At 49.5% G+C, this 23,849-nt stretch overlaps 1 protein-coding gene across 6 annotated transcripts in view; it reads right to left on the reverse strand.

Moving 5' to 3' along the window:
- The window catches only part of pleca (plectin a), a 73,746-nt gene continuing 49,897 nt past the window's right edge, over window positions 1-23,849 (reverse strand). For 5 of the 6 annotated variants that reach the window (XM_062486525.1, XM_062486524.1, XM_062486523.1 and 2 more), the window contains 22 exons: window positions 23,700-23,827; window positions 22,728-22,821; window positions 22,392-22,546; window positions 21,660-21,996; window positions 21,490-21,567; window positions 21,141-21,302; window positions 20,866-20,970; window positions 20,369-20,590; window positions 19,984-20,136; window positions 19,687-19,841; window positions 18,306-18,432; window positions 15,346-15,529; window positions 14,959-15,116; window positions 14,517-14,695; window positions 14,152-14,290; window positions 13,704-14,060; window positions 13,509-13,592; window positions 13,068-13,172; window positions 12,845-12,943; window positions 8,183-11,524; window positions 818-7,871; window positions 1-577 (listed from right to left, as the gene is read on the reverse strand). In XM_062486525.1, the coding sequence (XP_062342509.1) occupies window positions 1,689-7,871; window positions 8,183-11,524; window positions 12,845-12,943; window positions 13,068-13,172; window positions 13,509-13,592; window positions 13,704-14,060; window positions 14,152-14,290; window positions 14,517-14,695; window positions 14,959-15,116; window positions 15,346-15,529; window positions 18,306-18,432; window positions 19,687-19,841; window positions 19,984-20,136; window positions 20,369-20,590; window positions 20,866-20,970; window positions 21,141-21,302; window positions 21,490-21,567; window positions 21,660-21,996; window positions 22,392-22,546; window positions 22,728-22,821; window positions 23,700-23,827 (12,546 nt within the window). In that variant the 3' untranslated portion in view covers window positions 1-577; window positions 818-1,688. The remainder of the gene's footprint in view (window positions 578-817; window positions 7,872-8,182; window positions 11,525-12,844; window positions 12,944-13,067; window positions 13,173-13,508; window positions 13,593-13,703; window positions 14,061-14,151; window positions 14,291-14,516; window positions 14,696-14,958; window positions 15,117-15,345; window positions 15,530-18,305; window positions 18,433-19,686; window positions 19,842-19,983; window positions 20,137-20,368; window positions 20,591-20,865; window positions 20,971-21,140; window positions 21,303-21,489; window positions 21,568-21,659; window positions 21,997-22,391; window positions 22,547-22,727; window positions 22,822-23,699; window positions 23,828-23,849) is intronic. The other variant, XM_062486528.1, reaches the window with a different exon arrangement.

Below are 23,849 nucleotides of genomic sequence, written 5' to 3' on the forward strand. Positions count from 1 at the left end.
TAACTGGTCACAATTTTTATAGCATCCTTTCAACCAAATGAGTAAACATGCAAAGCAAAAATATCATATGAAAATATGGAAATTGATCAAATAATGATTTACAAAGACAACAGAGCACTGAAATGACTGGTTCTGGATGCAGGAAGTGACAATGCTTGATACATCAACTACGTATGATATTGAATGCTAACATGACTATTGAATGGATCCTATAATGCAGTGATCCTTAGAGCTAAGAGCAGAATGTACTTTTCAGTGAAGAATCAATCAATTTACACAACAACAACTGCCCCACCTAAACGCTTTAGCATCTCATTGATACACCGACTATACAGGCACTTGTAAAACAATGTTAAAAGAACAGTGTAAAAAGACTTCATGTGGTGTTCAGGACTAAATTACTATGTACATCAGCAAGCAGAACTTGAGTGTAATGTTATCCATATTTAGTGAGTGATTTGAGTAAAGATTGTCTTCTGATTGTTTGTGAACTAGTTTTGTGAAGTGTGTGTAGTCTTGAATGGTCCTGACACAGAAGCAAATTAACATATCAAAACAGCAGTTGAGAGGATTGCATCTGAAATACAAAGACCAGAAAACAGTTAATAAATAAGGTGATAAGAAGATTTGGCAACACACAAAAGGTCAAATGACCTACTTAACCTAAGCGTTGCAGAACATTCTTAAATTGGTAAGATTTCAGGCATGAAATAATGAGTACAGGACATACAATTCTATGTAGCTGGGTCCAGGAAAAACAGTGAAGATTTAGAAGGAAAAGATTTAACACAAAAAGGTCAGATGTAATAAAACTTACACTTGTGTCCAGATAGTCAACAGGATTGATGTTGTAATCCTACATTTCGTTGTAATCTTGTGTTTTGAGATGAGACAGACGGGGAGAATCTCTCGTAATCTGGGTTCACCTTCTCACTCTTCAACGTGTGACATATCGTCCCCTTAAGATGAGCATCACTTTGACTTAGTCAGTCTAATATGTTTATTTAAAGCTGCTGATTTACATTCTTGAAGCTCACAATGCTAATATTTGACCCATTACAACTACCATGTGTCTTGTGATTAGAAGCTCTGTTTCCTGAAGTTTCAAAATTACTTTCTTCTACTAAATATACACATACAAGGGTATCTATTTAACCACTTTCATATCCAATTTCATTTATCATAGAAAAACTTAATCTTACGTAATTCTTTCTGTGCTGAAATATAACAAAACACACACAGTATCTCAAAATATTGACGGATAACTCGAACAGTCTATGTTACAAGTAACAGTAGACTTGAAAATAGAAAATATTACAGTTTTCCATTTAAAATGTTGTCAACAATATATAAGTTGAATTACTTAAAAGACAGATTGAATACAAGTATTCTATAATGGATGGTGAATTAAAAAATGACCTCAGACTACACAATTTAAAACAGAACAGAAAATAACATAACAATGATATATTATTATAGAAACCAGGTTGAATAATTAACTGCAAAGCTCCAAAACAATCACATGCAGAAGAAAAAAAAAAAAAACGTTTTTCTTCTATGGATGGCTTGGCACCTCAAGAGCTCTGTGGTTATATTGTGTTAAATATCCATCTTCAAAACGGCAGCGACTGCCTAATACTAATAATGCTGCTAGGATCCGTGCTAGCTCATCAGGGCTCCCTCCACGCCTAGTACCGCCGGGTGTAACTTGGGGAGCTGTAGGAGGAGGAGGACGTGAACGTTGTGGAAAATCCTGAACTTGAGGCATCAAAGCTCCCTCGTCTGGAGCCACTTCTCGATCCAGACCGGGAACCAGTGGCTGAGCTTGAACCACTAACACTGTAGGGGCTGTACAGGCCTTTACTGGACTGAGACGAGGCTTCTAGCAGGCGTAGAGCAGACCCCTCCTCCATCATGCTCCTGTCCATGGCATCCTTGTAGGAGATCTTGAGCTTGGTTTTGGGGCAGGTGAGGTATTTGGAGTATCCGCTGACATCTCGTAGCTTTTGTGCCGTCCGTGTGTCTAAGGTACCCTTCTGGATAGCCTCGTCCAGTGGAACTCTTGTGGATGTCTCTGGTTCAATTAAGCCTCCTGTGAGATATTGGACTTCCAGGAACCGTTGGCCAGCTTCATAGTACAGCCAGCCCTTCTTCAGTGCCTGGGCTGCGGACATTTTGGTTTTAGTTCTGGGATCCTCAAATCCATTGAAGGCCTTCTGCGCGAGGTTGATACGGTCAACCATAATCTTGTCCACCAGTCCTTTGTTCACTGCATCCGCAACCGTGAACTTCTCTCCCGTGTTCGGATCAATGATGCCTCCCGTGCATGCTTGGGCCTCCAGTAACCTCTGACCTGTGATGTTGTCCACAAGATTTCGGTGCATGGCCTCCGTGACTGAGACCTTCTCCAGTGTGTCCGTGTCCAGGATTCCAGCCACAGGGCCGGTCTCTTCTGTCGGGTCGTTCCATGTAGTTGCCGGTGTTTTGATGGAAGGGACCGGGCTCATGGGGTAGGAGGCGGTTGATCCAAAAGAGGAGGACCGCGACCTGCTGCCACTCGTGTTCCCAGAGAGCATGTCTGCAAACTCTGTGATGGACAGTGTGCCTGCACGGTATTGATCCACAGCAGACTGATCGATGAGGCCCTTTGAGATGGTCTCATCAATGTCGTACTGCCGGCCAGACCTTCTGTCAATGATCATGGACTTCACGACGCCATCCGATGAGGATATGGTAATCTCTTCCCACTCGCATTCCTGCTCTGCAAGCTCGAGGTAGGTCTGGTGATCAATGAGCCCTTTGCGATACGCCTCGTAAACAGACATCTCCTTGCCTGTCTCAGGATCCACAATAACCACTCTACGTTTACGCACAGACGACTTGGAGGACGTCTTCTTCTCCCGTTTCTTCTCCTTCATCAGTAAAAGTGCCAGTCCGGTTTCTGGGTGAATCATGCAGCGCTCCATCAGCTGCAGGTATGTGAGGTTTTCCTCTGTGTTGGGGTCAAAGAAACCTTTAGTGTCGTCAGAAGGGTCGGTGAGGATCTCGTTCATCTCCTTGTCGAATAGGCCGCGTTTGTAGGCCATCTCAACGGGCAAGCGATGGCTTTCCTCCGGATCAATGATGCCACCGGTTGCAATTTGGGCTTCCAACAGACGAATGCCATGGTCTTTTAGAATGAGTCCCTTTTTCATCGCCTGAAAAAGAGAGATTATCTTGCCAGAGTAGGGGTCCTTGTAGCCCGTTACAGCACGTTCTGCAGAGAGAAGCTTATCTTTGAACTCTGGACCCACAATGCCCATCTTAACTGCTTCGCTAACATTAAGCTTCAAGTTCTTTATCGGGTCGATGACATATCCTGTTGCTGCCTGGGCCTCAAGAAGTTCAAACGCAGTTCCTGGTCTTATCATGTTCTTTTTCATTGCTTGATATATGGACAGATAATCTTTGCTTGATTCTACATACACCCCAGCAATGCAGCTTGTGCCTTCAAGATACTTCTTTACTTGTCTGCTGACCTCCTCCACTGTGATAAGTCCCTCTAAGAGGTCATCATACGTCTTCTGGCTGATAATCTGAGAGCACAGTAGCTCCTCCAGGGTGATTTGTTTTCTGAGCCCCTTAAAAAGCAGCTTTCTGTCTGCCAGTGAGAGCAACAGCAAGCCGCTCTCTTTATCCGCTTTGCATCTCTTCAGTAGTTGGCCATAGGTGGTTTTCTCATCTGTGGTTGGTTCAGTGTAAGCTTGCACATCCCCAGTAGGGTGCATTAGTCTGTCATGTGTTTCTTTGTTGATATAACCACGTTGGGTGGCAACATCCGTGGGAAGATGGAAGTAGTATTCTGGATCCATGATGCCTCCAGTGGCCACCTGAGCTTCCAGTAGCCTCAGGGCATAGTCTTCAAGAATTAGGTCTTTCTTCATTGCTTGGAAGACAGAAATCACTTTTCCACTGTAAGGATCCTTGTAGCCAGTGACTGCCCTCTCAGCTGAAAGAAGTTTATCATGGAGCTCAGGGCCAACCAGCCCTTTGCGTACAGCCTCATCCACAGTCAACAACTGATCCTTTACTGGGTCGATGATGAATCCAGTTGCTGCTTGGGCCTCAAGGAGACTGATAGCTATATCTGGCTTGATGAGCCCTCTCTGCATGGCCTGGTAAATGCTGATCTTGGATGGCGAATCTGACAAAATCCCGGCAATACACCCAGTACCAAACAGATACTGCTTCACTGAAGGCATTTCCATCACCTCACGAATGGTGACCTTTTCTTGCTTCAACAGGTTATACGTTTGAAGATCAATGATTCTAGAACTGTAAAGGTCCTCAATTGTGACTCTCCTTCTAATCACATCACAGGACATGGTCTGTTCTGTCTTAATAATTTCTCGTTGTATAATCATTTCTATGATAATGATGATCATTCTGTCTTTTGTAATCTGCCCAGAGCGATACTGTTCCATCAGTCTTTGCTTTTCTTCTTCTGGAAGCAAATTCGACCTCATGATGTCCCACAATGTCATACTCCTGCCTGCAAAACTCTCGTGGGGTATATCTACTTGAGTGTTTGATAAGTCTGTCTGTGCCTGTTCTTCTGTGTACACGTAGGACGTTTCCTCCAAAGGAATTTCGGCCTTTGATAGGGGCAGGAAGCACAGACCAGTGTCAGGGTCCCTAATGCATTTCGCCTGCAGTTGTTTGTATGTGGAACTTGTGTTTGTGTTGGGATCAGAGAAGCCCTTTACATCTTCTGAGGGGTCACTAAAGGTTTTGGCCATTTGTTTAGTTAAATAGCCTCGCTGGTAAGCAACATCAACAGGGACTCTGTGGCTACTAACTGGATCTATAACTCCTCCAGTGGCGACTTGGGCCTCTAAAAGGGGGATAGCGTGTTCTCGTGGCACAAGCTCCTTATTCATGGCTTGGAATAAAGATATTGTGTTGCCCGTGTAGGGGTCTTTATAACCTGTCACTGCCTTCTCAGCTGAGAGAAGCTTTTCATGAAGCTCAGGACCGACGACTCCAATCTTGACAGCGTCGTCGACAGTGTACTTCTGGTTTTTGACAGGGTCAATTATAAAGCCGGTGGCAGCTTGTGCCTCGAGTAATGCAATTCCTGCGTTTTGACTCAGCAAATTTGTTTTCATTGCTTGATAAATGCTTAATTTGTCTTTTGAATCTTCCATATAAATCCCTGCGATGCCGTCGGTGCCTTGTAGGTATTTCTTGACTGAATCCATGTCACTGATATCTTTGGGTTTCTTTTTCCCTTGTTTGAGTTGATCAAAGGTGGATTTATTAATGATGTTGGACTCAAGCAAAGCAGAGATGGTGACAGGTGCTCTGAGACCTTCAAAAGACACTTCGTCCTGTTTGTTGGTGTCCTTGTCTTCAATCATCGTGACAACGATTTTCATCATTTTCTCAATGGTCATGAATCCAGTTCTGTACAGCTGAATGAGCTCAATTCTTTTCTCCTCTGTGATGTAATGAGAGTGAATGATTTCCCAAATGGTGACTCTTCTTCCTTTGAAAGGTCCGTACTGTAACTCCAGAGTTGCGTGATTCAGGGCCTCTTTGGCTTGGGTGTCAGAGATCTTAAGGCTTTCTTCCTGACTTGATTTCATGGATTTTTCAGAGAGAGGAAGCAACGGGAGGCCAGATTCTTTGTCAGTGACGCACCTTTTCAGCAGTTGTGCGTAAGAGGAATACCCCTGCAACTCAGGATCATAGAACACTTTGGTTTCATCACTGTCCTTGTTCAACACATTATTCATCTCATCGCTGAAATAACCTCGTTTGCAGGCAACGTCGTGTGGCATGTGATAACTTTTGACAGGATCAATAATTCCTCCAGTAGCCAGCTGAGCTTCAAGCAGACGGACTCCATGATCTTTCTTAATGAGGTCTTTGTTCATCGCCTCAAAAAGAGAGACAGTGTTCCCACTATAGGGATCCTGGTACCCCTGGACAGCCCTCTCAGCAGACAGAAGTTTTTCATGCAGTTCTGGGCCGACCAAGCCTGATTTAACAGCCTCATCCACAGTAGACTTCTCATTTTTAACAGGGTCAATAATAAATCCAGTACCTGCTTGTGCCTCAAGAAGATTCAGTGTAACCTCTGGTGAGATCATCTCTTTTTTCATAGCTTGATAGAATGACATTTTCTCTTTTGTAGACTCGTTGATCACTCCAGCAACGCTGTGCGTTCCCCTCAAAGCTTTCTTGACAGCGTCCATTTCTGAGATTTCTTTAATTGTTATTTTGCCATTTTGTAGCTTATTGAACAGGCCTTTGTTGATTATTTTAGAATCCAGAAGTTCAGAGGCAAGGACTGGGGCCCTGAGACCAGCTAAGCCATTTTCCTTATTTTTCTCTTTATCTTCCACGACCGTAATGACAATTTTTATGATTTTCTCCACTGTTATTTTCCCAGTTTTGTACTGAGATATCAAGTCCCTTCTCTGCTCTTCTGTGAAATACTCAGAGTTGATAATTTCCCAAATAGTCACAGTCTTCCCTTTGAATCGTCCAAAAGGTACAGTAATGTTTGATTTGCTGAGCACATCTTTAGTCTCTTCATCCGTGCGAGGGATCTCACTTTCAGCAGCTTTATCTGTGATCGGCAACAGCAGCAATCCTGTTTCTGAATCCTTGACGCATCTTTCCAATAGCTGCTTGTAGGTGACAGTCTCCTGAGTGCTGGGGTCAATGAACAGTTTTGATTCATCAGAAGCTTCTGAGAGTTTCTTATTCATGTCAGCATCATATTGGCCTTGCTTGTAGGCTGTCTGGAGGGGAACACGATGGCTGTTGACAGGGTCAATGATTCCACCTGTTGCAATCTGAACATCTAGAAGTCTGATGGCCTGGTCTTTCTCAATTAGACCCTTTTTCATTGCTTCAAAGATGGAGATTCTGGCTCCAGTGTAAGGGTCTTTGTAGCCTGTGACAGCCTTCTCTGCTGAAAGTATTTTGTTGTGAAGTTCTGGTCCTATTATTTCTTCCTTCACAGCTTCATCCACTGAGAGTGCTCTGTTTTTCACTGGGTCAATGATGTGCCCCGAGGCGGCCTGAGCTTCCAGGAGCATGACAGCAGTGCTTGGGGTAATTTTCTTCTCTTTCAAGGCCTGGTAAACAGTCATTTTTTGCTTTGATGGAGTCAAGACCCCTCCAACACAGTTCTGTCCCTTTAGACACGTTTTAACTTTCTCAGTTTTGCTCAGGTCTTGGACTTTGGCTTTGCCCTGTTTCAGCTTGTCGAATTCCTTCTTAGTCAGTATACCAATTTCATGGAGCCTGTTTGCTGGAACCTTTTCCCTTATCCCATCAAATGCCAGTGGCGATTCTCTCTTGCCATCTGTTTCCACAGAACCGTTTAAAACCTTCTTTGTAGTTTCCACTGTCACTGCATTGCATGGATCTTCGGGGACCACATCCGTTTGTATTTCAATTTCTTTCACGTCGGATGAGCTTGGTTTTTGAGCAACCTCGAGTTTCTGCAGCTTGTCTCTCAGATTTTTATTTTCTTCAGCCAGTAGCTTTTCTTGTTCAAGCTTTTTCTTCTGAAATTCTTCCATTTCTTTCTGCTTGATTAGCATCTCCTGCTCGGCATCCTTTTGCTTCTTCACGACAGCGTCCATGTTTGCCTTGAGTTTATTTTTCTCCTCTTCCATCTGTTTTATTTGACGCTCTTGATTTTCTTTGAGAGTCTTCGCCTTATTGACTTCATCCTCAAACTCTTTTTCAAGCTTTCTTTTCTCACTCTCAATGAGCTTTTCTGCTTTTAGTAACGTTTCTTTCTCTGTGAAGAAAGACTGTTGAAGAAGGGCCTTTTCCTTCTTAATTTGCTCCTGATGGGCGTTGGCCATCTATTTAAAAAAGAGAGAGAGCATTAGTACAGAACACAATTTCTAGTTACAATCAAATTAGAAATAATATGAAATAATCTGAATTATATGATGGTTTATCGAGATATTTCTTGTTCAAGATCAAATGATAAACCAATTTCTGAACAGCATTTGTGATATGACATTCATGATGAATTGCTGGACATATGTTACTCTCAGTCTCTGCAATGTACATGAATAGTTATCTAGTTTACTTGTTAGTATTTTGGGGAAAGTTATTATATTAATAACTGACTAATTATTTCACAATATTCAATCCCATTTGACAATACCTCTTTGGATTTATTCTGTAAGTCTTCAGCATCTTTTTTCAACCTGTCCTTTTCCTTCTGGAGGTCACTGATGGTTTTGCGAAGCTCGTCAGCCTCCTTGGTGCTCTGCAGCCTCTGCACCTCCAGTTTCTCAACAACGACCTTATCTACAGTTTGATGCTCTGTCTCTTCTAATTTAGCCCTAATGTCATCTGCCTGTTTCTTGAATTTCTTAGCCTCCTCCTCTGATTTTGACTGGGCGTCACTGAGCTGAGACACCCTGAGCTTCAGTTTATCAGCTTCTTCAGAAACTTCAAGCTGCCTCTTGCGCTCGGCCTCTAATGATTTCTGGAAGACCTCAGTCTCTTTCTTAAGACGCTGTTGCATTTGCTGCTTGTCTTCTAGAAGTTTCTGGGCCTTCTCCTGGGCCTGTTCCTTCTGTTTCTGGAGCTCCTGCGCCTCAGATTTCAGTTTACTTGCCTCTTGGATGGCCTGCTTTTTTTCCTTGAGCATTTTGTCCGCTAGCACCCTCTGCTGGTCGAGGTCCGCCTCTGCAGTCTGCCTCTGCCTCGCTGCCTCCTGAGCCTCAATGCTGAGCCTGGCTGCCTCTTCTGCCAGTTTCCTCATGTTCTCCGCTTCCTCCGCCAGCAACTTCTGAGTGCTGTCTTTATCTTTTCGTAAGAGCTGCTTGTTCTCCTCCTCGATTCTCAGCTTCAGTTTGACCAGGTCCTCCATCTGAATCTTGAGTTTGCGTAACTCTTCCTCCACCTGGGCTCTCTGTTTGACCGCATCACCGACTTCACTTTTCAACCTCTGCAGCTCCTCGTCCAGAACGCATTTCTGCTTGTCGGTCTCATCCAGTTGCAGTTTCACCTTAGACAGCTCCTTCTCGACTTGAGACTTCTGTTTGACAGTTTGTTCAGCTAGTTTTTTGTACTTGGCCATCTCCTTATCCGCCTGTTTCCTCTGCGCCAGAGCTTCTGCCTCTGCCTTGGCTCTGCTGGAGGCCTCCTGCTCTGCCTCTCTCCTCAGTCTCTCAGCGTCCTGTTGTGCCTCGGACTGTTTGGCTGCTTCAGCCTCGGCAGCCTGCTTTTGTTTTTCAGCATCTTCTGCTTTCTGGCGGAGTAAAGCAGCCTCTTTCTCTGCTTTCTCAGCGGCCTTCTCGGCAGCTTGAGCCAGTTTCTTAGCCTCGTCGAATTCCTTTTTAAGCTTCTCTTGAGCGAGAGTGTCTTCTTTCTGCTTGGTGAGAACGTCAAGCACGTTCTTTTCTGCAGAGCTGCATTTCTGGGCCGTCTCTTTGGCCAGAAGAATCTGCTTTTCTGCCTGCTTGTCGGCCTCCTCTTTCTGCTGGTTGGCCTCGGAGACCTTCTGTTTGAGACGCTCCACCTCGTTCTGGGCTGCCTTGCATTGCCGCGCGGCTTCTTGCTCTGCGGCCGTGATCTTCTTCAGCTTCACCTCGGCTTCTTTCCTCTTGGCTTCCTCCTCCAAAGCCAGCTTTCGGAGTTTCTCGGCCTCCTCCTCAGCTTTCACTTTGCTCTTCTGCGTGTCGTCTGCAACGCTTTTCAGCTTGCTCAGTTCAAGCTCCAGACCTTGCTTGCCTGTTGAGGCTTTCTCAAAATTGAGTTTGATGATTCGAATCTCCTCTTCAACCACTCTCCTCTGATTGAGGGTTTCCTCCACCATTTTCTTTTGCCTTTCCAGTTCAGAATCAGAAGACTTCTTAAGCTGGTTGATCTTCTCCTCGATGTCTCGCTTGTGCTGAGAAGCTTGGTCCTCTAAGACCTTTCTCTGATCCGCTTCTTCTTCAGCTCTCCTCTTGAGTCTTTCGTTTTCCTCTTCTTTTTCCTTCACAGCGATCTCTGCCTCTGTTTTCAGGCGAGTTGCTTCATTAATGGCGGCAAGCTTCTCCTTTAGAACCTTCTCAGCTTCGGCTCGTTGTCTGGCGGCCTCTTCCTCAGCCGCCTGCCTCTGTGTCTTCGCTTCCTCCACATCTGATCGCAGCCTGGTTGCCTCCTCGGCAAGCTGTCTCATTTTTGCAGCTTCAGATTCAAGTAGCTGTTTGCTTTTTTCTGTGTTGGACATGGCCTCCTTTTCAGTTTTGATCTTGATCTGGAGAAGAACGTCCATTTCCTTTCTCACCTTCGCCAGTTCGTCTTCCAGCTGTTTTCTTTGTTTCATGGCTGCTTCCACTTCGCGTTTCAGACGCTGGAGTTCCTCGTCCAACAGACCCCTCTGCTGCTCGGCGTGTTCAAAGTCGGCTCTGAGGCGGATCAGCTCTTGCTCCGCAGACAGTTTCTGCTGGGCTATCCCCTCCGCAAACCCCCTCTGCTTCTCCAGTTCCTTCTCCGCCATCTCCTTCAGCTTGAGGGCAGCTTCCTCTGCTTTGGCCCGTTTATTGGCCTCTCGTTCAGCCGCCTCTTTCTGCTTCTCTGCCTCCTCTTGGGCCTGGCTCTTTTTGTGGGCGTCTTCCTCCGCTTGGAGCCGCAGGCGAAGAGCCTCGTTGGCTTTCTGTCTCCATTTCTCCAGTTCCCTTTGAGCTTCCTCCCTGGCCTTGTTGGCCTCGTCTTGTTTCTTCTTGAGCTGCTCAGCCTCCACCTGCAGCTGGATCACCGTCCCCTGTTCCTGCCTCAGCGACGCCTCCAGCTGCGTCGCCGCCTCGTTGCGCTGGCTCTGCAGCTCCGTGGCGGCGCTCTTCTGCGCCACCTCCTCCGCCACTTGTATCTGCCGTAGCTTCTCCACCTCCGCTTGCTTCATGCGTCTCTCGGCCTCCTCGGCTTGCATTTTGAACTGCTGCAGGTCGTCCAGGGCCGCCTGCTTGATCCTGGCGGCCTCCTTCTCGCTCTCGGACTTGCGTTTCAGCTCCTCCTCCGCGACACGCTTCTTCTGTGTCTCTTCGTTCACCTGCCTGCGAAGTCTCTCGGCTTCCTCCTGGGCGGTCTTCCTGAGTCTGTCGGCCTCTGCAGCCTGATCTCGGAGCTGCTGCAGCTCTGACTCAGCCGAGGTCTTCTGCGTCATGGTGGTCTGCAGCTGCAGCCTGATGGTGAGGATCTCTTCCTCGATCCTGGTCTGACTGAACAACGCCTCGTCCACCTGCTGGCTCTTGGACTTGATCTCCTGCTCTGACAGGTTCTTCAGTTTGTGCAGCTCCTGCTGTACGTTCTGCTTTTGTTTCTCGGCGTCCACAGCTGCGACCTCCCTCCTGCTCACCTCCTCCTTCATTTTTAACTTTAGCTCCTGTGCTTCTTGCTCTGCCCTGGCGACAGCTTTGGAATGCGCCTCAGCTAACTGCTTTTGCTTCTCTAACTCAGCTTGTATCACCGCCATCTTTTTTCTCTCCTCTTCCTTTAGTTGTTCAGTAGCTTTCTGTTAGTGGAAGCAAAATATAAAGGGAAATACAAATGTTATGTGTTAGATGTACAGTGTTAGAATATATAAAAAGTTTCAGTTTGAATTAGTACATGTAGATACTTTTTAAATACATGAACAGTTAAGACTACTTTTATACTATGAAGAAATATTAAGAGAGAGAGAGAAAAATGGTTATTTGCTGTTGAAATAATCTGGTCACATTCACTTAATGTATGGCACACAGAATGAGCATACAACACAACACAACACATCATTTGGGGTCTTGAATGGTATCATGCAGTTGAGGTATTCTTCCTTCTGGTTTTGTAGGAACCCTGTCACTTTTGATCAAAATAGTTTAACTCAGAACTAATTATGGTTCCGCTTCCGATCTGGTCTTTGACTTAAATAGACTGAATATCAATCTGGAGATCTCCATAGCAACACTATCTGATCAATCTGGAGATCTGCATAGCAACACTAACTGTCCTTGAGGAGACAAAAACACCTTGCGCCCAATTTGAGGTCAGAAACAGTATGCCAACAGCAAATGTGTCTTCAGGTAGAACGTCCGTTAACTGGTGGTTGTGAATGAAACACAGGATGGAGACGCCAGATGACAGAGCTGACAGATACATGTAGAGGGGGGGATTCAAATACCTGGTGCTTTGAGGATTATTCATCTTTTAAGCGCCCAAACATGATTAATATTCACCGTGACAAAGCACTGGCAAGCAGTTTAAAGAAGCAGACAAAATGCAAAGTTAGAAAAAGGGGGAAAGCTAAATTTTCATTTGAAAAATAAATGGAATTTGAAAGAATGAAATGTGATGTAGTCAGTCAGATGAAGTCATCCCAGTCACCAGACAACAGAGTCAAAAGTGGTGTGCAGGGACCTGAGTTCTACAGGAGAAAACTACAAATAATAGTGCAGGAAAGGGGAACACTTAGAAAACAAACGTGATTGAATGGTGAGACTGATGCTGGTTCCAGACTGAAGACATGTAGATCACTAGCGAGTGTAAGCAGGTGACAAATTAAGACATATGTAGATCACTAGCGAGTGTAAGCAGGTGACAAATTACACACCTATGAACCACAGTATGACGGAACGGAGGGACAGGCACTGTTCAGGTGTGACGTGCTGGAGCCCAAACACTCTGGGAAAGACTGAACTCCTTCCCAGATGCATATGATACTGCATACATTAATATTGAGTGAGTTAGTGTATTTTCCTGGCGGTTGTTGAGTTAAGTTAAGTGTTGAGTTAAGTGTTAAGCAGCTGTTACAGGTCGTGTAGGTGAAGGCCTGCCTGTGTTTGGTGTGTGTAGTTACCTCGTCCTCCTGCAGGCGGCGCTGTGTGTCTGTGATAAACTTGATGTACTGGATGGTGATAATCAGCAGCTCGCTGTAGCGAGTCCTCAGAGTCACATACTGAAACACATGTTTCAAAATTAAAGACATTGAGTAAACATTGTAAACATACTCAATTATTAAATACAACCTTTAATATGTAGCCTATTAAAAAGACTTTCAACGTCGAAACGCTAGGAGGTACCTCTTGGATGATGTTGTCCGATGCAAACTCCATTTTGGTTTTCTTTATTGGAGATGCCAGTGGCTCCTCCAGCGCTCTGTAGGTCACCACCTGCAGCTCATAGTCCTGGTGGGAACACACAGGGACCTCACTACACATGCAGCTCGTAGTCCTGGTGGGAACACACAGGGACCTCACTACACATGCAGCTCATAGTCCTGGTGGGAACACACACAGGGACCTCACTACATATTCAGGTAGGACAGCTTTCATTATACATTGATATGCCCCGCCCACTTTTTGGAAACGTCAAATTTGTCCCCCCCAACCTTTTATGAAGAAAATCACAGTTAAAGACCGTATCGTCAGTTGTTTAAGAGAAGCTGTCCCATCCACATTTGGAATGACGCCCCTGACATTCTCACATCATTAAAGTGACTCGATGAGGATCTTGATACCTACCTTGACTGCATCAATGTATGCCTTTGCATATGACTGACAGTCTTCAACCGTATCTTTGTGTTTTTCAATCTCCTCAAGGAGTTTCTGTGAAGGTAAAAATAGTCACAATAATGAAACTTACAATCCTCCCACTGTTACTAACAACTGGTGAATTTGTCTACAAAATGAATAGAGAAAAAAAAGATAAATGGTGACCTTTTCTTGAGCCAGCTGTTCTGCGAGGACCTTGCTGTCCCCAACGGGCACCGCCTGGATCTTCTCCTGCCTCCGCTTGGCGTCTTCGATCCAGCGGATGAGCTCCTGGTAGCTCTTGCGGTAGGAAACCATCTGTCGGCCCAGCGCCTCCAGCTCGTGGTGCCGCAGGTCGATCTGGGCGAACACGGCCTGCCAGCGTTCCAGCAGCCCTGAGACCAGCTGGCGCTGGAGATCCAGCTCAGCGTCCCGCTCGTAGTGGACTCTGGTCAGCCGCTCCGTCACGGCCGCTGCCTTCTCCAGGTCGTCCTGGATCTGGTCGAACGCCGCCTGGTCACCCTCCGCCCCGGCACGCAGGCTCTGGTGGAGACAGAGAGAAGAACCATATGATGCAACAACTAAGACGACACCCAGGGTTTTCCCAGATTACCAGGTTAAAAAGAGGTTAAACCTTCAGCTGTGTCTGACACTTGTCCACTTCCTGCTCATCCGCGGGGACCTTGTTGACTTCCCGTAACAGAGCTTCGTACTTTTTCAGAGTGTCCTCTGCTCCTTTGGTGCTGCGAATCACTACATCAATGGTCTTCAGTCTGAAAGCAGGGATGTGATAATAGTGTTAGGGTTGTAATCTAATTTAATAGCACTCTTTGGTTTAGTGTAATGTAATAATTCAGCAGACGCTTTAATTAAAAACAACATAAAGTACACTACAGCTGGGGATTTGAACCAGCAACCTCTTGATCTGAAGTCATGGGCTCTACCCGCTAAGCTGTACCCTCCCTCCTAGTGTGGTGTGTGATCCAGGCAGGAGCGTACTTATCCATGTAGACGGAGGAGAGACTGTACACGTGCTGCATCTTCTTCTGAGTCAGGTCCAGTTCGGAGCGCAGCACCAGGGCGGAGCTGGACTGCTGAGGGGAGGACAGAACCTCCTGCGTCATCTCCACCATGCTGCTCAGGTCCTTCATCAAAGCCTCCAGTTCAGACTGGACTTTCTGTCAGACACAATGATAAGTCATAGATAAACACCCTTCGAACAAAGTACAAGCACTCAACACCACCATAGATGAGTTACGCATAGCTCCAGACCAGCAGTAATATTGTGTCTTTGGAGCTTTGAGTTTTCTATTAGCGCTTGCCAAAACATGTAGAAGCATAGACTGACACTAAACAGGAAATCTAATCTAATAACTTAGTGTCGCCCTTCAACAGTTGCACACAATCTACTAAATTCGAGGCAGCTTCTTGGCTGCAGTACCTTTTGCTCAACAGTCTTCAGGGCACAGTCTTTTAGAGGCTCCTTGTGTATGGCCTGTCGCAGGCGTGAGACTGTCCGACTCTCACAGCCGTCCAGCCTCAGGTGCAGGTCCTTGATCCGGCTCAGGTAGCTCTTACACACAGAGTCGTCTTGATCACCTGGACAGAACAGGAAGTGTTACTACGGGTATTTGAGGTGTATCACTGGGCTGTAATGTCCCGGACAGAAAAATCTTGGCAGAGATTAGATGTTTTTGTATTACAAAGAAAACACATAAAAATTCAGAATACATCATTTGCACGGCTAATCTAAACCTCTCAACACATCCCTAGCAAAACCCACTAAACAGCATGAGAGCGACAGCCATGCCGACCCTGTCCGACCCACCTTGCTCAACCGACTGCACCAGACCTTGGTAGTGCTGGTTGGCTTGGTTGTAACTGGATTCCACCTGACTGTGGTCGTCTTTCCCGAACAGCTCTGACTCCTGACTGTCTCTGAGGAAGTCCTGGTAGTGCTGCTGCAGGTTTCTGAGCGTCAGGTTATACTCCTCCACCCTCAGGGTCCGAAACTGCAGGCAGGAAGGAGGAGAGGCAGGAGGGAGCAGAGGCAGGGGGAGCAGAGGCAGGGGGAGCAGAGGCAGGGGGGAGCAGAGGCAGGAAGGAGGAGAGGCAGAGAGGGAGCAGAGGCAGGGGGGAGCAGAGGCAGGAAGGAGGAGAGGCAGAGAGGGAGCAGAGGCAGGGGGAGCAGAGGCAGGAAGGAGGAGAGGCAGAGAGGGAGCAGAGGCAGGGGGAGCAGAGGCAGGAAGGAGGAGAGGCAGAGAGGGAGCAGAGGCAGGGGGGAGCAGAGGCAGGAGGGAGCAGAGGCAGGAGGGAGCAGAGGCAGGAAGGAGGAGAGGCAGGAGGGAGCAGAGGCAGGAGGGAGCAGAGGCAGGAGGGAGGAGAGGCAGGAGGGAGCAGAGGCAGGAGGGAGCAGAGGCAGGAAGGAGGAGAGGCAGGAGGGAGCAGAGGCAGGGGGGAGCAGAGGCAGGAGGGAGCAGAGGCAGGGGGAGCAGAGGCAGGAGGGAGCAGAGGCAGGAGGGAGCAGCGGCAGAGAGGGAGCAGAGGCAGGAAGGAGGAGAGGCAGGAGGGAGCAGAGGCAGGGGGAGCAGAGGCAGGAGGGAGCAGAGGCAGGGGGGAGCAGAGGCAGGAAGGAGGAGAGAGGGAGCAGAGGCAGGGGGAGCAGAGGCAGGAGGGAGCAGAGGCAGGAAGGAGCAGAGAGGGAGCAGAGGCAGGAGGGAGCAGAGGCAGGGGGGAGCAGAGGCAGGAAGGAGCAGAGAGGGAGCAGAGGCAGGAGGGAGCAGAGGCAGGAGGGAGCAGAGGCAGGGGGAGCAGAGGCAGAGAGGGAGCAGAGGCAGGGGGGAGCAGAGGCAGGGGGGAGCAGAGGCAGGGGGGAGCAGAGGCAGAGAGGGAGCAGAGGCAGAGAGGGAGCAGAGGCAGAGAGGGAGCAGAGGCAGGAGGGAGCAGAGGCAGGGGGGAGCAGAGGCAGGGGGGAGCAGAGGCAGAGAGGGAGCAGAGGCAGAGAGGGAGCAGAGGCAGAGAGGGAGCAGAGGCAGAGAGGGAGCAGAGGCAGGGGGGAGCAGAGGCAGAGAGGGAGCAGAGGCAGGGGGGAGCAGAGGCAGGGGGGAGCAGAGGCAGGGGGGAGCAGAGGCAGAGAGGGAGCAGAGGCAGGAGGGAGCAGAGGCAGAGAGGGAGCAGAGGCAGGAGGGAGCAGAGGCAGGAGGGAGCAGAGGCAGGAGGGAGCAGAGGCAGGAGGGAGCAGAGGCAGAGAGGGAGCAGAGGCAGGAGGGAGCAGAGGCAGGGGGGAGCAGAGAGGGAGCAGAGGCAGGAGGGAGCAGAGGCAGGGGGGAGCAGAGGCAGGGGGGAGCAGAGGCAGAGAGGGAGCAGAGGCAGAGAGGGAGCAGAGGCAGGAGGGAGCAGAGAGGGAGCAGAGGCAGGAGGGAGCAGAGGCAGGGGGGAGCAGAGGCAGGAGGGAGCAGAGGCAGGAGGGAGCAGAGGCAGAGAGGGAGCAGAGGCAGAGAGGGAGCAGAGGCAGGGGGGAGCAGAGGCAGAGAGGGAGCAGAGGCAGGAGGGAGCAGAGGCAGGAGGGAGCAGAGGCAGGAGGGAGCAGAGGCAGAGAGGGAGCAGAGGCAGAGAGGGAGCAGAGGCAGGGGGGAGCAGAGGCAGGGGGGAGCAGAGAGGGAGCAGAGGCAGGAGGGAGCAGAGGCAGGGGGGAGCAGAGGCAGGGGGGAGCAGAGGCAGGGGGGAGCAGAGGCAGGAGGGAGCAGAGGCAGGGGGAGCAGAGGCAGGGGGGAGCAGAGAGGGAGCAGAGGCAGGAGGGAGCAGAGGCAGGGGGGAGCAGAGGCAGGGGGGAGCAGAGGCAGGGGGGAGCAGAGGCAGGAGGGAGCAGAGGCAGAGAGGGAGCAGAGGCAGGAGGGAGCAGAGGCAGGAGGGAGCAGAGGCAGAGAGGGAGCAGAGGCAGAGAGGGAGCAGAGGCAGGAAGGAGGAGAGAGGGAGCAGAGGCAGGAGGGAGCAGAGGCAGAGAGGGAGCAGAGGCAGGAGGGAGCAGAGGCAGGAGGGAGCAGAGGCAGGAGGGAGCAGAGGCAGGGGGGAGCAGAGGCAGGAGGGAGCAGAGGCAGAGAGGGAGCAGAGGCAGGAGGGAGCAGAGGCAGGAGGGAGCAGAGGCAGGAGGGAGCAGAGGCAGGGGGGAGCAGAGGCAGGAGGGAGCAGAGGCAGAGAGGGAGCAGAGGCAGGAGGGAGCAGAGGCAGAGAGGGAGCAGAGGCAGGAGGGAGCAGAGGCAGGAGGGAGCAGAGGCAGGAGGGAGCAGAGGCAGGAGGGAGCAGAGGCAGGGGGGAGCAGAGGCAGGGGGGAGCAGAGGCAGGAGGGAGCAGAGGCAGAGAGGGAGCAGAGGCAGGGGGGAGCAGAGGCAGGAGGGAGCAGAGGCAGGAGGGAGCAGAGGCAGGGGGGAGCAGAGGCAGGAGGGAGCAGAGGCAGGAGGGAGCAGAGGCAGGAGGGAGCAGAGGCAGGGGGGAGCAGAGGCAGGAGGGAGCAGAGGCAGAGAGGGAGCAGAGGCAGGGGGGAGCAGAGGCAGAGAGGGAGCAGAGGCAGAGAGGGCCAGTCAATGAGGTCGGGAGGTTGGCTTTAAGCTAGACTGAAGCTCTCAGGGAAATCCCAACGTTTTCAGGTAGACAAACTTCTTAAGTTTCTACCAGTCGACAAAAAAGACATTTTCAGGGTGTGATTAACTTTTCTGACCAAGGGAACACATTTAACGAGTGAACGTTTAGTGTTCTTTCTCCTGGGCTCCGTGGTGTCTGATGTTTCCTTACCATGGTGATGTTCAAGGAGTTCATGAGCTGGATGTCTCTCATCAGGTACTGCCAGGACATCAGGCACTTCATGTCCACATGCAGCCTCTGCCACAAGACCAGCAGCTTCTGCAGACTGGAGTCCAGCCTGGGGAGAACAACACACAGGGCCGTCAGACTGGGGAGAACAACACACAGGGCCGTCAGACTGGGGAGAACAACACACAGGGCCGTCAGACTGGGGAGAACAACACACAGGGCCGTCAGACTGGGGAGAACAACACACAGGGCCGTCAGACTGGGGAGAACAACACACAGGGCCGTCAGACTGGGGAGAACAACACACAGGGCCGTCAGACTGGGGAGAACAACACACAGGGCCGTCAGACTGGGGAGAACAACACACAGGGCCGTCAGACTGGGGAGAACAACACACAGGGCCGTCAGACTGGGGAGAACAACACACAGGGCCGTCAGACTGGGGAGAACAACACACAGGGCCGTCAGACTGGGGAGAACAACACACAGGGCCGTCAGACTGGGGAGAACAACACACAGGGCCGTCAGACTGGGGAGAACAACACACAGGGCCGTCAGACTGGGGAGAACAACACACAGGGCCGTCAGACTGGGGAGAACAACACACAGGGCCGTCAGACTGGGGAGAACAACACACAGGGCCGTCAGACTGGGGAGAACAACACACAGGGCCGTCAGACTGGGGAGAACAACACACAGGGCCGTCAGACTGGGGAGAACAACACACAGGGCCGTCAGACTGGGGAGAACAACACACAGGGCCGTCAGACTGGGGAGAACAACACACAGGGCCGTCAGACTGGGGAGAACAACACACAGGGCCGTCAGACTGGGGAGAACAACACACAGGGCCGTCAGACTGGGGAGAACAACACACAGGGCCGTCAGACTGGGGAGAACAACACACAGGGCCGTCAGACTGGGGAGAACAACACACAGGGCCGTCAGACTGGGGAGAACAACACACAGGGCCGTCAGACTGGGGAGAACAACACACAGGGCCGTCAGACTGGGGAGAACAACACACAGGGCCGTCAGACTGGGGAGAACAACACACAGGGCCGTCAGACTGGGGAGAACAACACACAGGGCCGTCAGACTGGGGAGAACAACACACAGGGCCGTCAGCTGGGGAACACAACCACAGGGAGGGATGAAGATAAAGGGAGAGAGAGATGTAGAAATGTAAAAAAAATATATCTACCTTTCAAAAAAAGAAAAAGAAAAAGTTTAAAACCTTTCAAAAAAAATTGAGAGGGAGAGAGAGAGAGGAAGTGAAGGAGAGAAAAAGAGAGGGAGAAAGACAGAGAGAGAGAGACTAAGAGAGAGAAAGAGTGAAAGAGAGAGACTGAGGTTATCTTACTCTGAGACACCGTTCCCAGCCTCCTTGTTGAGGGGAGGAACCAGGAAGCAAACTGAGGGTACTGTGGCTTCGCTGCCTCTGGCGTTCAGAACCTTCCACTGGTACGGCTGGGAGTTGTTCAGAAGGGCACACTCATCTCCCCTGTGGACCGTGATCTGGAAGGAGGGACACAACTGAACACATGCTGTGGGGGGGGGGGGGGGGGGTATAGCTCAGTAGTTACAGCATTTGCATTTAGATCACACAGGTTCAAATCCCACCTCGTATTCTAAATCAAAATGAAGATAGCCTCCTCACCTCCATCTGTTTGAAGTCGCAGATGGCCTGGACTGGTGTTTTGCTTGACACTGGGGTGGCAGGGCTGCGTGGTTTCAGCTGGACGATGGTCTTTGCCCTCTTGTTTAAACCCTCCAGGTGAGTCTTGAACTCTTTCAGCTGCTCTTTATCATCCTACACGGATGACAAAGAAGAGTTTGCAGATTTAACACCACAACGACAATCACAAATGATACTGACCTTCCAATCCTTCATCTTCTGCAGTACTTTCTATGTGTACACTAATTGTACGTTGCTTTGGATAACAGTGCTAAACGAACACAAGGTCATGTGAGAGTTAAGAGAACAGTGAAAGCAGTTCTGGATCTGGATGACAGGGCGACACAGGATCGTGTCTGAAACCCACCGCCTGGTCTTGCAGTAAGTCCTCCAGCCTGGTGACAGTCATGGAACGGTCACATCTGTATTTCCTCTTCATCGTCTCCTCCATCTTCTTCATCTTCTCCTCAGCCTCCTTCAGGTCGGAGAAGAACTGGAAGTACAGCATGTTCTCCTTCAGGTGGGACTCGACGCAGCAGCACAGCTGCAGGATCCAGCTCCACTGGGTCTGCAGGGCGGCGATGAAGGCCTGGGCCAGACAGGACGAGGAGAGAACAACTAGACATATTTAATAAATAACACATTTAATAAATAACACATTTAATAATAATGCATTTCATCTGTAAGGTGCCTTACGTGCACTCATGGGGCTGCAGTACAGTAAAAATGTTCTCATAAAAATTATGATCTGGAAGTGAGACAATACTCTTTAGATAGATCTTAGATATTTATTCTACCAAACAAACTGTTGCTCCTGTGTGTTTACGGGTCCTAGGCCCCTTCCTCCTCCTCCTCAGGTCTCACCTCCACAGTCTTGCTGGCAGGGTGACTCTCTTTCAGGAGCTTGTCTCCAGTCGCCTGGACGGTGTTCACCCTCTTCTCCCTCAGCTCCAGCTCTCTCATCAGGCCCTACACACACACACACACACACACACACACACGCACGCACACGCACACGCACACACACACACACACACACACAGACACACAAACAAAAACAGAATGACAGACAGCCCTGTCCAGTCCGTGCGAGGCCTGTCCAGTCCGTGCGAGGCCTGTCCAGTCCATGTGAGTCTTACCGAGTACTTGTCTTTCTTGGCGGTCATGTTGCTGTTGCGGTCGCTCCAGTCGTAGTTCACCTCCTCCTCCTCCTTCTCATTCAGCCACATCAGCTCCTTGGTCGCCGCGGTGACGAACGCATGCAGCTGGTCCAGGCTGCTCAGACGAGACCGGGAGGAGTTCTGTCAGGGGAGACGGACATAAGTAAAGAGAGTGTTACGATTACTAGATCCTTCCAGATCATTAGATACACTCGCAAACGTGACCACCATCTTTAACAACGCTTTAACCAGCTACGCCTCCGAAAAGCTAGCGCTTCAATGGCGGTATTTATACTGAGTTTAACTGGTTCAAAACGGTTACACTTACGAGAAGCTTGCCATACAGCATCTCCAACTTGGAGAGATAGTCCCTGTACACACCTCTGCTGACAGGCGAGATCTGAGTCTGTAGGAGAACAAGGAATAAAACGACAGAAGTTGAAACAAAATAAACAGACACAGTCCCCAGGATCTGTCAGAGAGGAAACCACTCCCCACCTCGTCTGCCTTGGCCCTGTCAATCTTAGATCTGAACTCCTCCACAGACTGGTGCAGGCCGCGGTGACTGCCCAGCTGGGACTCCACTGTGGGCAGGTCTAGGCCCCACTCCCCCTGGGCCACCCTCCTCTGGTTCTCCTCCACCCAGACCAGCAGGTCCTGGATGTAGCGCAGCGTGGCCTCGTCCAGCTCTGGCCTCACCCTCACCGGGACCTGCTGGAGCGTCTGGGCTGACTGGGTCGGGGACAGGGGCACCTGGCTGGAGCTGATGCCAGACCGGACGCGCAGGCTGTACTCGCTACGCAGGTTCACCAGGCGCTCGTGGAGACGGTAGACCCTGAGGGGTGGAGGGGAGAGAAACAATGGTGTTCAATGTAAATAAGACACAGGGGTTTGAATAGGCCATCTGCGACTTCATACAGATGGAGGTTTGTCTTGCTATGTGGTCCATGTTGGTGATTTCATTTACATTTACATTTAGTCATTTAGCAGACGCTCTTATCCAGAGCGACTTACAGTAAGTACAGGGACAATCTCCCCGAGGCAAGTAGGGTGAAGTGCCTTGCCCAAGGACACAACGTCATTTGGTTTTGCATAGCCGGGAATCGAACTAGCAACCTTCTGATTACTAGCCCGATTCCCTAACCACTGCCATCTGATTCCCCACTGATTTCAGTGAATAAATGAGTGCTCATGGTTAAAGAAGAGACTCAGACAGTGTTCATGGCTGACCTGCGGTACATCTGCTCAGCTTGAAGATGCCGTCCGTCCTTGAGAAGCTGCACGTCGTTGAAGAGGAACCTGATCATGCCCTCAGCCTTCTCCAGGTCCACCTCCATATCGGCAGAGTGCTGGGCTGGCTTTCCTGAGCTCATCATACGAACATCCTGCACACAGTCCAGAACCAGACCACTCAGCTAGGGCAGCGACATGATGTCGGCAAGATTGTTTTGAGTTCCCAGATTGGGACCATGTGGCTGCCAAGCTTGTTCCACAGCTACAGGATGTCAGTGTTTTCACTGGGCTTGTTTAAGTAGTCTTGTTGTTGCAGATGTGTGTGAAACTCACCGACTGTAGCAAGGTCTCCACCTGGTTCAGCTGCTCCTCACACACCCCAGACTCCATCTGCACCTTGCTGACGACCCTCTGGAGCCGCTCCAGCCTGCAGGGAAGGAGCAGGGGTCAGGGGTCAAGGGTCAGGGGTCAGGGGCAAACTCATAGGCCGAGAGACGGGAGCCGGTCTGAGCAGCAAGATAACTGAATGACGCTAAATCAAGACATGATTAAAATACGACTTTGTTCTTTTCAATTCAAAGACCCCCAGGCAACCAGTGTTGCATTTGTAAAAAGACAACTGTCGATGATGAAGAATAACTACAATAACATCCAAAAAACAAATAAATCAGCACAGAAATCATTCAATTAAACTCTTTAAGAAGTATAGAAAGTGAAAAACGAATTGTAGAAGTAAAACACACACTTCTTTTTCTGGCAGTACACCAAGTGCTGTATACCATCGCTTTGACTGACCAAGACCAGGATGCTGTAGGATTCTCTGACTCATCTCAAGACTTAAATCCAGCGAAGCTGCAGTAGAGGATGCTGGTGTACTGTGACGCACAGTTGTGACTCACAGCTCTCAGAATAGTCTCCCTGGGCACCATCTCAGTTACTCTTCTCAAACCCCTATGCCCCATTTTCTTGTGATATGTGGAAAAAGTCCTTTAATAACATGTAATCATAATAATAATCATGTTTTCAAGAGGTTTGCCCACATCTATCTGCTTTCTCCTCACAATTCTGACTTAGTCTCCATCACAGTAAAGTATATACTCTCCTGTGGTCTTAAATCTTTCAGTCCATGATGACGTACTGTATATTGCATTGTTTGTCCTGCAGTGACTCCTAATAAACACACCCAGTTTGCCTACGGAACGTACCAATAAATCATGAGGTAAAATAATTATCCAAGCATTGACTGCCACTGAATCTCTACAGATCCCAGAGTGGAGGAAGGTATTTTCTACGTGGGATAGTTACCTCTCAAACTCAGTCCTCAGCAGACGTTCTCTCTCCAGTATGGCCACGTGTAGTCGCCCCCACTCCTTCTCCACGTCGAAGGGGTGGAAACCAGGAGGAACCTTGATGTGTCCTGCCTGGATGGCGCCCTGCAGGGGGACACACAGGTCC

Source organism: Osmerus eperlanus, chromosome 20 (genome assembly GCF_963692335.1).
Source record: "Osmerus eperlanus chromosome 20, fOsmEpe2.1, whole genome shotgun sequence".
In the NCBI taxonomy this organism is placed as follows: Eukaryota; Metazoa; Chordata; class Actinopteri; order Osmeriformes; family Osmeridae; genus Osmerus; species Osmerus eperlanus.